This window comes from Sturnira hondurensis, unplaced genomic scaffold (assembly GCF_014824575.4).
Source record: "Sturnira hondurensis isolate 20B ecotype Veracruz unplaced genomic scaffold, ASM1482457v3 Scaffold0002840, whole genome shotgun sequence".
NCBI classification, from domain to species: Eukaryota; Metazoa; Chordata; class Mammalia; order Chiroptera; family Phyllostomidae; genus Sturnira; species Sturnira hondurensis.
This window is the reverse complement of record NW_028075471.1, coordinates 12,882,413-12,895,656: the sequence shown is the minus strand read 5'-3', so window position 1 is coordinate 12,895,656 and position 13,244 is coordinate 12,882,413. Positions and strand designations below refer to the sequence as shown.

Genomic DNA, 13,244 nt, shown 5'->3' with positions numbered 1-13,244 from the left:
AGCCCAGGTGTCCCTCAGCAGATGAATGGTTAAAAAAGGCTGTGGTGCATTCACACAGTGGAATACCATTCAGCTGTAAAAAAGAAGGATGGACCTTTTGGGACAGCATGGATTGACCTAGAGAGTACTATGCTATGTGAAATAAGGCAGTCAGAAGAAGACAAATAGCATATTACCTCACTCATATGTGGAATCTAGTGAACAAAATTATCTAACAGAGAAAATAGAAATAGGCTGATAGAGAACAGACTGACAGCTGTCAGAGGGGAGGGAGTTTGAGGGGCTGGGTGAAAAGGTGAGGGGATTAAGCAGAAAAGAAATACAACCGATAGACAATAGTGTCTTACAAGAGGGAAAGGGATGGGGGAAGTAGAAGAGGGTATAAGGGAGATAAATGGTGATGGCAGGAGACTTGACTTGGGATGGTGAACACACAATACAATACACAGATAATGTATTATAGAATCGTATACCTGAAACCTATATAATTTTATTAATCAGTGTCACCCCAATAAAGTCAATAGAAAAAACTATAAAGTGTGTAACTTCATAAAATTATTATAAGTTGTGATAAATGTGCTGTTACATTGAAGTGTTGCTTGTCAGTTGCTGGCAGTAAGGCATAAACCTTGCTTCCTTTCCCCTCCCCTTCCACATGCTGCTCCAAGTGACATTAGCAAAGACAGCAGCAGATTGGAGGTGAGGGATGCAGTCTCTGGTGATGATGTAATCAGCCCTTCCCCCTATATGGACCAAATTCCAGAACCTCAGAAATTTGAAATGTTCATAAAAATTTATTTATCCTTTCAGTGAACCAGCTAAAATTGCAAATTCAAAAGGGAAGGACAAGTGTGCAGGTCCTGGTTTGTGTTAGAAGGCAGACTCTGGTGGCTTTGGCCCCTGGCTGATGATGCTTGGAAGAGGAGGGCAGGGACACATGCTGGGTCACAGCTGAGCTGCAGGCATCAGCCAGTCTCTCTGCAGAAATGCAGCAGCTACACTTGGCACTTTGGGGCATCAACCAGTATTCCAATAGCCAGCAATTGCACAACAAAACACACCTCACTAGAGCTTGACTAAAGAAAACTCTTGTAATGGGGAATAGAAAGATCTCAAAATTATTCTTATGTTTCATCTCTGGACTCACTAGCTTCCCCCCTTACCTTTTCCACTGATCCTTCTACTTGACAAGATATGCAAGGAAGGAGTTAATGAGTATACAGTTTTATTTTTTTTGGAAGAGAAATACAAAACAGGCTCAAAGCAGGGCTGTCATCACCCTGCAAGTCTCCAGGGATTTTATAGTTAATTATTAACTCCTTGTGGCATTCCTGGAGAAAAGAAAAGGGGAAAAAAACCCCCAAAACCTCTTTGCTGAAAGCACCTACTAAGATTTTCCATCTATAGTGTGTATATGAACTTTCAACTTTTCAGAGTTCAAATTTATTAACACTGTAAAATAAGCCTTAGATGTGTTCAGCCCTGAACAGTTTATAAAGGCCCTTGCATCATATAGCACAATGGATCCTTCCTTAACTGTCTTAGTGCTCACTCAGGTCAGAGGTACCACTATCCCTGTTTCCATTTGAGAAAATGTGGCTTAAAGAAAGGAAGTGAGTGGGCACAGGTTTCATGGGTAATATGGCCTGGCAAGAATCCAGGTCTTCTGAACGGTGCCCTGGTGCTCTCCTAACAAAACTCTGTACCAGTAGGAAAGCATCTCTGAACCCCTGCATTCTGTAAAAACTGTCAGTTCTCACCACCTGCAACAGCCACAACTTAGTCCCCTAAGAATTTGTCTTCTTAAAAAAAATCTGTGTGATCAACCTGCTTTCTTATTATTTTTGTCATTTGCTTCTCTCCCCACTTGGTGATTTCAGGCTATTTAAATGTTGAGTTCCTCTCTTGCATTGGGTTTAAGATGTTTAACTGCTAGGGCTTCTGTATTTAAGAGACCTGCAGTTGTTCTCATTAGGGATTTGATTTGATGCTGGCCCTGTAGTTTGGTCACTGGTAGATTAAAACAGACTGGAAAACTTAAAGTCCCTGGGTGACTATTTCAAGAAATAAGTATTTGAAATTGTGAAAATGGCAGTGGAGGAAAATGAGGACCTGGAGTGCCTGAATGAATGGTTGCTCTGTGCTGAATAGACTAAGACTTGTTCTTTTGTAAGCAGGGGCATGGACATCCTTAGAAAGTGGCTGTTGTTGTTCGGGTCTTTCTGATTTTAGTTTCTTGCTACAAATGAATTCTCGCCTGAGCTCCACATCACTGCATGAAGCCCACACTCCTTTCCATGACAAGCAGGTTGCTAGTATGTGGGCAAACTTCCATACATGGTATGGGGAGCAGACATGACTTCATGCTCTGCTGTAGACGAGAGGAACTGCCAAAGCCCAGGCGCCCAGTCCCCTAAAGGTTTCTCAGTTTTGGAATCCTCCTCTCTGGCTGTGTGGTATAACCAGACCACAGGGGATGCATGAGATTTGTAGGCATACCTTTACCTTGCAGATTCTCAAATCTTGTCCTCCAGAATTCTTACATCCCTAAAAAACGTTATACAGCTACACCCGCAAGCACTTGGAAAACATTTGTCAATAAATACCCATTTTACAATACTAATAATGGCACAAACCTAAAAGATAATTTTAGGTCAGCAGCTCAAGTTCAATGAGTTCGATTTCTTTTTGCTGCATATGTTGTTTCATTGGGGGAGGGGCCAAGAGAATCTGACAGTTTTGTTTAGAGACCTGTCTGTGGCTATTTGGCTTTAAGTTACTGTTTGGTGTTCTTTGGTCTGGGAAAATTTAAGAAACATTGACATAGAGAGTGACATAAATATGTAGTCTTTTAGATTACATTCCTATGCTTATTATTATTTTACCAAAGTCACTGCAAAGAAGAGATGTATTTCTTTTTGTCCAGTTGGGAGGTATGTGTTTGTGTAGATTACAATGAAACATAAAGCTGGTTAAAGCCCTGAGCAGACTGGGTGGGGTGCAGCATTTTTCAGATATTTATACATATATTTGAGAATTGCTTTGGGCATCAACACTGAGATGATGACGATGATAGAGAGGGAGAGACAGACAGACTGAGAATTGGTATCATTATCTGGTAGCATAAAGAATTAGAAGAGGGAGAGGAGAGAAAAGAAGGGGAAGGAGAATAAGAAGAAACCAGAAACTGCTTGCCTACCAACTTCAAACGCAAGTGTGGTTAAAGAAAGAGGTGGTCTTATGGCTGAGGGAAATCTTAACACCTCAATTAAAGCAAAATCCTTTGAATGTGTCAAAATGATACAAAACCCTTCCAATGTTTTTTTTTTGCTTTTTCTTCCTGAAGAACATCTCCCCTTTCATTTTCATAGAACAGAAATCAGATTTCATTTGCTGGAGCAAATGTTTTTCAACAGACTCCACTTGCTTAATTATTCTGACAATGTGTACAGTTATGTTAGAAACTTGCATACTCTTGGGAAGGAACATGAGACACCAGTAAACCAAAACACCTGGAGGGGGCAGCTCTATATATTAGTGTGCTAATTTTTTTCCCTTTTTCACAGTGTATGTTCATGCCATGTGTGTGTGCGTGTGTGTGTACATCCTCCTAGTGGGTGACTGGCTTGCTGTTTCAATGCACTGTCATAACATTGGTTACTATATTCAACCTTATGGTAACAGTCAAAGTTAGAACATTTGTAACAGTTATTATTTCTTTTTTTACTCTCTTAGGAGTACTCCATTTATGCCTTGTTGAAAACTGGCTTAAAAAATAAAAACCCCTTTGATTTAAACAAATAAGCAAATAAAGTATGGTAACCCCTTAGAGGAAGGCTGGAGTAATTTCCAAAACTGTTATTCAACTAACTAGGGTGGAGCGGGTTGGGGGTTGGAGTGTGTGCACATTTGAGACTTGGTTTCTGTGGTATACATTCATTTTGGAAATCAAGGACATTTTGCTGGATTTAAGAGGTCAGGAACAAGTCAGGAGCAAAAAGGAGCTCATTGTTGTGCGAAGAGGAAGGCTATCACCCCTAAAGAAATAACTAAAGATGCTTCAGTCAGTAAAGTTTTAAATATGTGGGAATTTGTAGTTTTAAATATAGGGAATTTGTAAAGTTTTAAATAATGTGCCTTTGCTCCTACAAGACACCGGGAAACGGTGCAGATTTGCTCTAAATTTAAATCTTTGGCTTGGTTGGCAGGAGCAAAGAAACCTTGGGGCCAGAGAGCTCCACAGGATGGGTGGAAGGGCGATATGTTCTTAACCAACTTTCTCTCCTCCCCTAGACCTATAGGGAAAAATTTTTACTCTTCCAGTCCTCGGGGCCGCAGTCCCCTTCTCCACTAACCGTCACCACGTCCCCTTTAAGGGCTGGAGGACGTCTCTCCCTAGCCCCTCCCAGTGGCCCCCCAACCCAACACCCTTCCCAACCCGCCTTTCACACCTTGGGTGGGAAACGAGAGTGGGGCGGGGTGGCCGGAGAGGCCAGAGGGGTGGGACCGTGGTGAGTGCTCCAATGGTGGTACACGCTGGCCGCTGTGGGTTCTGGCAGCCAATGAGCAGAAGGCGGGGGGTGTGGCGGGGCGCAGTTGCAAAGCAGCCAACGTGGGCCTGCAGCAGGCCGAGGAGTTCTGAGCCTTGCGTGTGTGTGAAGGCTAGCGGCCGGGGGCGGGGCCTCGGCACTGGCCCGAGCTGCGAGGATTGTTCAGAGTCGATGTCGGCTTAGCTAAGGAGCTTTGCGAAGTCTCGGGCTGTGCACGAGCTCCGCTGTGAGCACCGGGATCGCAAGGCGTACAGGGCCCTTGGAGGATTGTGGGGTCTGCTCTTGGGCTCGTGGAACCTCAAAGAAGATGCCCACGGGCGCAGAGGTCAGGCTTCGAGGCTGAGCGCAGTCCTTGCTGCGGCCGCGGCACTTGGAGTGCGAGGGAGCTCCGGAGGAGCCAGTCAGGAGTGTGGCGAGAGGACGAGGAGCGTCCACTGAGCACCCGTTGCCCAGATCCGTGGGGTTCGCAGTGAGCAGTGGCTGGTCGGCCCGTATGGACGCGGAGTTCGCGGCCCCCTCCGGGCGCTGCAGAGCGACCCGGGCACTGGGGGCCCGCTGAGCGCAAGAGTCGAGTAGAAAATTTGTGCCTGCAGCCATGCCACGGCGCGGAGCTTAGTGTGGAGAGTCACTGGGGGCCAGCCTGTGCTGCGGTTGTACCAAACTGCGCAGCCCCTGCGCCTGGAGTTCGTTTGCTGCGAGGTTCAGACAAGATGGCGCGGCCGGTCCGGGGATCGAGGAGAGCCCCGCTCCGCTTGCCTTGTCTTCTGTGGCTGCTGCTGCTGCTACTTTGGCTGGACCCCGCAACGGCCGCGGCTGTCCCGCGAGTGCCCTGCGCCGCCGCCTGCACTTGCACTGGGGACTCGCTGGACTGTGGTGGGCGCGGATTGGCGGCGCTGCCTCGAGACTTGCCTGCCTGGACGCGGAGCCTGTGAGTGCAGCTTTCTCCGCGTTCCCCGCGTGCTGGGCGCTGTCACTTGGGGCTGGGGCGCTTCTCCCCAAAGGGTATACGGGTTCATTTGTGTGTGTGAAGTTGTATGGCCTGGAAAATTGTTATTGTGAATTGCAGTGATGAGGTCGTGCGCGGGGGTCTGGGGGAGAGAGGGTAGGCGTGAGAAGTCTGCAGGAGAGAAGTGTCTGGAGGTGAGCGAGCGTGGGTCATGTGGGTCTGGAGGAGAGAAGTGTGTGTCTCTTGGGGGTGTGAAGGTGAGTGTGATTGGGTCTTCAGGGCGAGCTGGTGTTTGGAGGTGAGGGAATGTGAAGTAAAGTTTGGAGGTGAGGTGTTTGTGGGTAGAGAGTGGGAAACATCTGGAGGGGAGAGTGTGAGGATGTCTGTCTGGGGGTATATGGCTAAGTGTTTCCTTTTCATCTCCTTTAACCCAGCTCTTTGGTGTCTGAGCTCCTTGTCCTTCCAGTGGGTAATGAATGAAGGTGACTCTTGTCTCCAGTTATGCGTTTACATTATTTATGAGTGAAAGTGTGTGTGGAGCCACCTTTTCACCCCCCAGGATCATGTTGGCCTGTCTTGGCTCTTANAGGATGTCTGTCTGGGGGTATATGGCTAAGTGTTTCCTTTTTCATCTCCTTTAACCCAGCTCTTTGGTGTCTGAGCTCCTTGTCCTTCCAGTGGGTAATGAATGAAGGTGACTCTTGTCTCCAGTTATGCGTTTACATTATTTATGAGTGAAAGTGTGTGTGGAGCCACCTTTTCACCCCCCAGGATCGTGTTTGCCTGTCTTGGCTCTTATCAGGGCAGAAGGCAGCCTTCCCTGGAGTGCCCTCTAGTAAGGGGGCTTTGAGAGTTCCTGGAAATCTGTGACTGCTGGGAGTTTGTCTTTGTGTTGGCATTTGAGGGAACTGTAGTCCAGACCTCTCTGTTCACTGCATGCCCCCTTGGGCATATGATCCATTGGGGTGGGGCCCACCCTTTAGCATTTCTCCTTTACAAATGGTGCCAATTAGTTTTGGAGTAGTGCTACTTCAGAAGAGAGTGCCAGGGACTTGGTTGATTTAAGCAGAGTTTGTTTCAGCCAAAAGAGGCTCTTTTTTGTGCTGTCAGGATTTTGGCCTATAGACTTAGTGGGACACTTATTGAAGGAAATTTGGGAGGAAAAAAATACAATAGACTTTTGTAAACATGGTAGAATATAACAGCTTTCCTAAACTTTTGAACAGTTTGGTCCATTAGTCAGAATCCTGTTCAGTTATGAGTAATTAGCATCTCCGCAGAACTGTTAGTGCCTTCCAGGAAAGGCCTAGCTTGAGTAGGCTACTTTTCAGTTGAGTGACTGGACATTTTTCCTAGAACATAGAAAGGGCATAGTGATAACCTCAGGCATAACATTCATAGTTTAAAAAAGAGAAAACCGGTGATACAGGTTTTAACCAATTCCTATGGCCTGATCTAAGAAAATGATATCTTGCTGCCCCAGTAGGGAAGAAGTTAATTCTGTTTTCATGTGAAGGTCTTGTGCCTCTGAAGATGGGGCCCAGATTTAACTTGGACCACAGCACACATTGTTGGATGATCAAGTACTACAGAGTTCTGAAGTGGGACCCTTTAGTTATGATTAGGTTTTCTCTTCATACTCTGCTGCTTCCGTGCAATTCACTGACTTAGTGACAACCAGTGGTCGTAGTTGTTTAGCATAGGCAGTGGTTGTATCAAACACTAGGAGCCAAACATTGCCTTTAGGTTATATTTTATTTAGTCAGGGCAGTCTGGGGCATTGTGTTTTTTTCTTTTACATAGTCTCTAGGTAGTTTTTTGTTTTTTAATAAAAAATAAAGTCATGTGAGCAGAATCTAAATAACTTCTTCATGTTCACCTGTTGGGAAAGTGATGCCCGACGCCATGTGTCAGTGGCATTGTGGACAGGTGCTTATTAGTTCAGAAGTGGCGACTTCCCAGAGAGGACAAGGTGTCCACTTATTTGCATTTTTCCTGTTGTCACAATATCCACTTTACCTTGCCCTTTAATTTTTAGAGCAGAACTACTGGTTGTTTTTTTGAGTGTTCTGTTACCTAGGAGTGATGTTTTATGTGGCACAAAATACCTTTAAAATTGCAGTCTTCTTTACTCACACATTTGATAATCAGTAAATACCAAACTGGGTGTTTTGACCTTCAGTAGACTTGATTGTACTGATTATAGTGTTAACTGATTAGGTTTTAAGATTTGAAGAGTGTGACTTCTGGCTATACAGTGTTCAGTACAAAAACATTGGGAAACTATTTTCTTTCTGATTAAAGAAAAATCAAGCTGATTTTTTTTCTTTAGACTTCAATTTCCCCATTTAAATCATTACCCTTATTCTGAATTTTCCATCAGAATATTTATGCAGTTTCTATTCCTGGCTATGATTTGGGAAGACTTTAGGGAGAAAGTCTCTATATGTATAAAAAATATGTTGTAATTTCACCAAGATTACACTCTGTGAATCTATATTGTATCTAGAAAATTTTTTCACCTAAGTTACAATCCCATGATTGAGATTCACTGCAGCTAGTTCAATCGGTTTCAGGCTGTGCGTTTAAGATAGAAAGGAACTTGTGACTTTATGGATTTTTTTTTTTTTTTTGCTTTTGGAAACAGTATATCTAATTTTGGAACCGTTCTTAGGCCTAGCATAAGGAAATTAATACTTTTTAATAGTGAATGTACAAACAGTTTGAATAGAAGAAATGGAGTGGTGTTCATTCCTGGAGTCTGAGGACAATTATTTAGCACAATAACTTGTAGTAGTCAAGCAGTAACTGAGTCTGCCATCCCATTACGTAGGTGAGATTGGCATAGTCCAACCAGCACATTCATAAATAGCACCAAGCACTGCCAAGCCTTATTCTGACTTCCCAGAACCTTAGAAATTGAACTTCTTAGAACTCAGATGTTTGCCTTCTTTGAAATTACTTTTGAGAGCAAGGCTTCAGAAACCATTGAAGCAGTTTTAAATACAATGTACTGTACGTAGACTCTTATCTGTGGCGTGATGTAGAGCACAGCGTTGCTAGCTTAACCTCTCTGGGAGCTAAATGATGGCCCAGTGGGATCATGATAGGAGGGAAGCACAAACCCTGATTCCCATTCTCAGTGTGGAGGGAAGACAACGTGGCATTCAAAAGCAAAGACATTCACTAAGGGCCCCAGATAGGATTCTGCTGTGCCACACGAAGAGGAATGTGTTGGTCGGGCTTCCTTGGATTATGTTTCCTTATGTGTCTGCAGTACCAAACCTGGGTGCCTTGAACTGTTGGTTTGGGCATGTAAGGGATGCTCACGATTACTTTAGAAAATAAAAACAAAATGCGGTTGCTCTTGTAGTTGTGAAGCAGAGAGTGCTTTTGTCTTCAAATTTTACAGTTGTGCTGGGAGGTCCAGGTGTGCAGGGTGCTGTGAATTAAGAATTTAGAAAATACTTCCCATCCTGTTTATGCAAATTAGATTTAAACTGCAGGTGACCAGATTGTTCAAGAACCCAACATGAGATTCTTCAGGGGTTTGCTGCTGTTGTTGTTGTTTATTTGTTTGTTCTAAGCAATAGATTATTGTCCAGATTGTCCTGAGGTCCTGACTTCTGCCCATTTCCATTTTATGTCCCTATATCATTTATCAAGGACACAGAAGACATTGATATCTTCCTACTTGTCAGGAAGGACAAAGGGTGATTTGGAATAGCGAGTCGAGTCTTACCCACAGGGAAATGGTGGAGAGAAAACCCGAAAGGTGCGAGGGTTTTCAGAGTTTTGCTTTAGCTGGAACTCAGAGGACTTTTGGCAACTGATGTCAGAAGCATGGCCTTGCTTCCCTCCAGGCTGGGGCAATTGTCTGTTACTAGTTCTCCCATGCCTTTTTTGAGTAAGGGGAAGCCTCTGGCAAATAAAATTGGTTGCCTTGAGAGAAAGACCCCTAATGTGAAATTATGGACATAAAATCTAATTTTTCAGTGCTTAGTGACCCCTGCCCAGGGCCCATTGAGCTATGTTGGCACAGTGTTGCTTTTGCCTTTAGGGTATGTCAGAGCTGCTCTTGCCTCCTTTTTCAAGGGACTGGTTTAAAAAGAAGTGTGTTCATCTCTTTCCATAATTACATTTGGTCACTAGATTTCACAAACTTTGAACTTTGGGATATAATGTCAGTAATAATTCTTCGTCTCCAAAAAGATGAAGATGATTCAGTGCAGTACAATGAGAACTAGATCCTAGTGGACACATCCCAATGACCTGCGTCCAGGCTCTGCTCTGTCCCTGTTGTGTTAATTCCTTTGCCTGGGTTCCCCAGGCAGCCTTTCCTGAGCATGTTGGGATGGCCTCTGGCTGACCTTTCTCTCCCTCAGACACATGGTCACAATGAAAGGGCCTCTCCCTCATTCTGCAGAGGTGTCTCCTTGGTGCAGAGTCTTTTCAGCATCCTCTCTTTCAGGCTGGACAGGAATGCAAGAGAGCAGCAGGGTTTTGTGTGACTTAACAATGCACCTGGGCTCATTTTGTGCACCTGCTAAAGCCCTGAAGATCTGTTAGTGGGAAGGAAGGTGGAAGGAGGTTATTTAAAATAGCCTATGGTTATTTTTAAAATGACATCCACAGGCAGAGGAATCTAGAAAAGGGTTTCACTTAGTTGAAAGTCAGTCTAAGCAATAAAGAATGTTGGTTGTCCCGGGTCTTTTAAATTTTTTTCTTATTTGTTTAAAACTCAAAGGGATTTCTCTGACATACCCATAGATTGAAGTTTCATGAGCAAGCCTAACTTTCAACTCTTTTTGAATGAGCTTGGTGACGTTTACTCACTGGGGACCTTCCCCCTCCTCAGGACTGCAATTTGAAACCCTAGGGGTCTTTTAAAAGCAGTGGGACTCTAGGCTGTGTTAATATTCAGAGCTATTTACAGTGGATGCAGTTTCAAAGGCTGAAGGCATTGTCTTTAGACAGGAGGGTGGAGGGGAGGAGGAAACATTCCCAGGCAGAGGAGGAGAAATATCTAAAAATCCCCAGTGTTCCTTGGCGTGTGGGAAATTCAGGGCTGTTAGTGGTTTTTTTTTTTTTTTAATGACTTAAGCATGACTTTGAGGCAGTGCGTCCATTCCATCTACCTCCTGGCTCTACTTCATGTTGTGTGTCAGTAATGTGCTGGTCTCCTGCTTTTATTTTAAGAGAAGGTGTGGGAGTCAGTAAGAAGCTCACATCTGTTCTTAGCTCTTCATGCAAAGAAGTAGGACTTTGAAGACCATAGGTGAAAGTTTCCACAGTAGTTTACCCTCTTAGAACCTGCACTTATTTCTTTATACAACTGCAGGGTTTAGAATACTGTCCAAACTGACCAGTTAATTAGCCAGTTACATGTCTAGGGCTGAGAAATTTTCTAATGAAGAATTTGGTACATCCATTGTTGTCACTAAGCACAATGAATGGATAAGGATTGTGTATAAAAAAGAAAATTGTGGTTTGTGTCCGGTCCAATTGGAAGTTGCTAATTCGTATCCTGTCTTTTGGGGAGTGGATGTACTTATGTATTTTTCTTATGCAAAAGCTTTATGCATGATATACTTACATACTATTATGATTTATATAATTTAATACTTTATATGTACTTTCTATCCAACTATTTTATACATTGTCTTCTGAAACACAAGCTATAAACCCAGTCTGTTTATAAAAGTCACTCTATTTTAAAAACAGCTATTTCTTTATTTCCGTGGGTTTCATGCTCTTGGTGTCTTGCCTTCAGTTCTTTTTGATATCCTTTAAATGGGCAGTTGCTGCCCAATTGAACCCCAAATCTTGGTTTGGGTTACTGATGGTGAAAAGAATGGGTGAAGGTAAAGCCTTCTTCAGTTTTATTCTGTGAAATGGGGAAGTTCTCATCTGGTGATCACACTGAGTGCACACCCTTCATAGGAATAGTGGTGAAGAGATGGAAAATTATTTCTGGGGTCTATTTCCTGGCTCCACTGCTCTGTAACTATGTGTGTGATTTGGGGCAAACCTCTTTCCTTCATTTTTAAAAAGGGATCATAATATTCTATCTTACTGCTGCTGTGAGTACAAAGTTAGATGACACATTTGTTTAGCCCAATTTCACAATGTAGGTTGATCAACTTGCTGATGATCCCAGAGCACAATTTGAAAATTAAGGGCCTCAGTACATCAAATTTTGCATCCTCTCATGCAAAAGCTCTGCAAGTCACATTTTCTGGTGACAAAGACCCTCCTTAGAAGAGTTTACTTTTTTGATAGGAAGACTTCTTTTGGATTGGGCAGGGCAGCAGGGCTTACACCTAACCAGCCTTCTCCCGTAAAGTTGTTGGTGATATGTATAGAGAGAAACAGTGAAACTTAATGTGCCTTTGGGAAGCCCAGATGTACAGGCAGGAAGCTATGAACAGTTGCAACAAATTATGCAATTAGCAGAAATTATTGAGGTGGTTTAACAACCTATTCCAGTTGTGCAACTACTTCTATTAGCATTATCCTTTTGGGAGGTAAGATGTGGGAAGGAGGCAGGGAAGTGAGAGGGCCTTAAACTAATCATTTTATCCTGTTATTTCCAAGGGTTTCATTGAAATTGAGCCTGACCGAGATGCAAGTAACTCCTCTTGGTCAATAGCTTGGAAAAATGCAGGTGTACACCTCAAAACACGGGTTATGTTACAAACTATGGGGCCAGCTGAACCCTGTACTGTACCCAGTTTTCTCTGGGAATAGTTGAACAGGAGGAGGTGGGAGGAGAGGCGATTGTTGGGTTCTATGCAGAGAGCTGGAGAGCTCTGTCATTTTCCATTTGCTTTGGTTTGCTTGCAGTCCTAAAGTAGCTTTATAGGGGACCTTGGGTGTTGAGCACAATCACCTGAGGAATCTGTTAAGGATGCCATCTGAAGAGCCACGTGTGGTGGCTTCTTTGCACCTGTGCTTGTGTCCCTTCCCCAGTGAGTGGCCACAACCGACAGCCTTGCCCACATCAACGGCTACAATTATTTGCTTCTTTACTGTTTAATCTACCATAACCGGGAAAACCCGTTGTGTGAACAACCAATCTGTTCATCCCCTCAAGTCTAATATGTCTTGGTTTCCTTATGAACCAGATGCAGGTTCCAATCACTGCTTGTTTAGTTTGCTTTGGGTGCCATTCAGAGAGTTTTAAGAAATCATGACCTGTTTCTTTTTAAGCACTTTACATTGATTATTCTTTAAACTTTTGTCATGCACATGTGTGTAATCTTTTAGATCTCAAGGTATCACAAGGAAGAAATGAGTGAAATGAGTGAGGGTCTGTCTCAAGTAGAATTAGCTCGATGTTGAGAAACAAGGTAGAGATATAGGTAGTATTTTTTTACAATGTAATCTTCTAAGACTTTTTAATGTAGCATTTAGCAGATGTCCCTCCACCCTCACCTCCTGACCTTTGCTCCTTCCATCAATTTATAATTTGCCATTCAAATAATTTGCTGCTTATGTCAGTGGTCAGAGCATACATTGCACTGATAAATTCCTACCTACTTGTTGGTTCCTGTTAGATACAATGAAAAGGATTGAGCACTTTTGAACTGGGGACAAATAATCTCACTTTACTTCCAAGTTTTGTAGTTGTAGCGGTCTTTGTATGGAAGCATTTGTATGTAACTCCGAGTCTTAGCACTTTGGGCTGTGTGAAAAGAAATTGACATGCTGGGCTCTGCGTAGGCAGTGACAACTATAACTGATTG

At 43.5% G+C, this 13,244-nt stretch overlaps 1 protein-coding gene across 2 annotated transcripts in view; it reads left to right on the top strand.

The window, feature by feature from the left end:
* Nucleotides 1-4,632: 4,632 nt before the first annotated feature.
* The window catches only part of LRIG1 (leucine rich repeats and immunoglobulin like domains 1), a 102,790-nt gene continuing 94,178 nt past the window's right edge, over nucleotides 4,633-13,244 (top strand). The window contains exon 1 of one of the 2 annotated variants that reach the window (XM_037040906.1): nucleotides 4,633-5,478. In XM_037040906.1, coding sequence (XP_036896801.1) covers nucleotides 5,261-5,478 — 218 coding nt within the window. In that variant the 5' untranslated portion in view covers nucleotides 4,633-5,260. The remainder of the gene's footprint in view (nucleotides 5,479-13,244) is intronic. The other variant, XM_037040905.1, reaches the window with a different exon arrangement.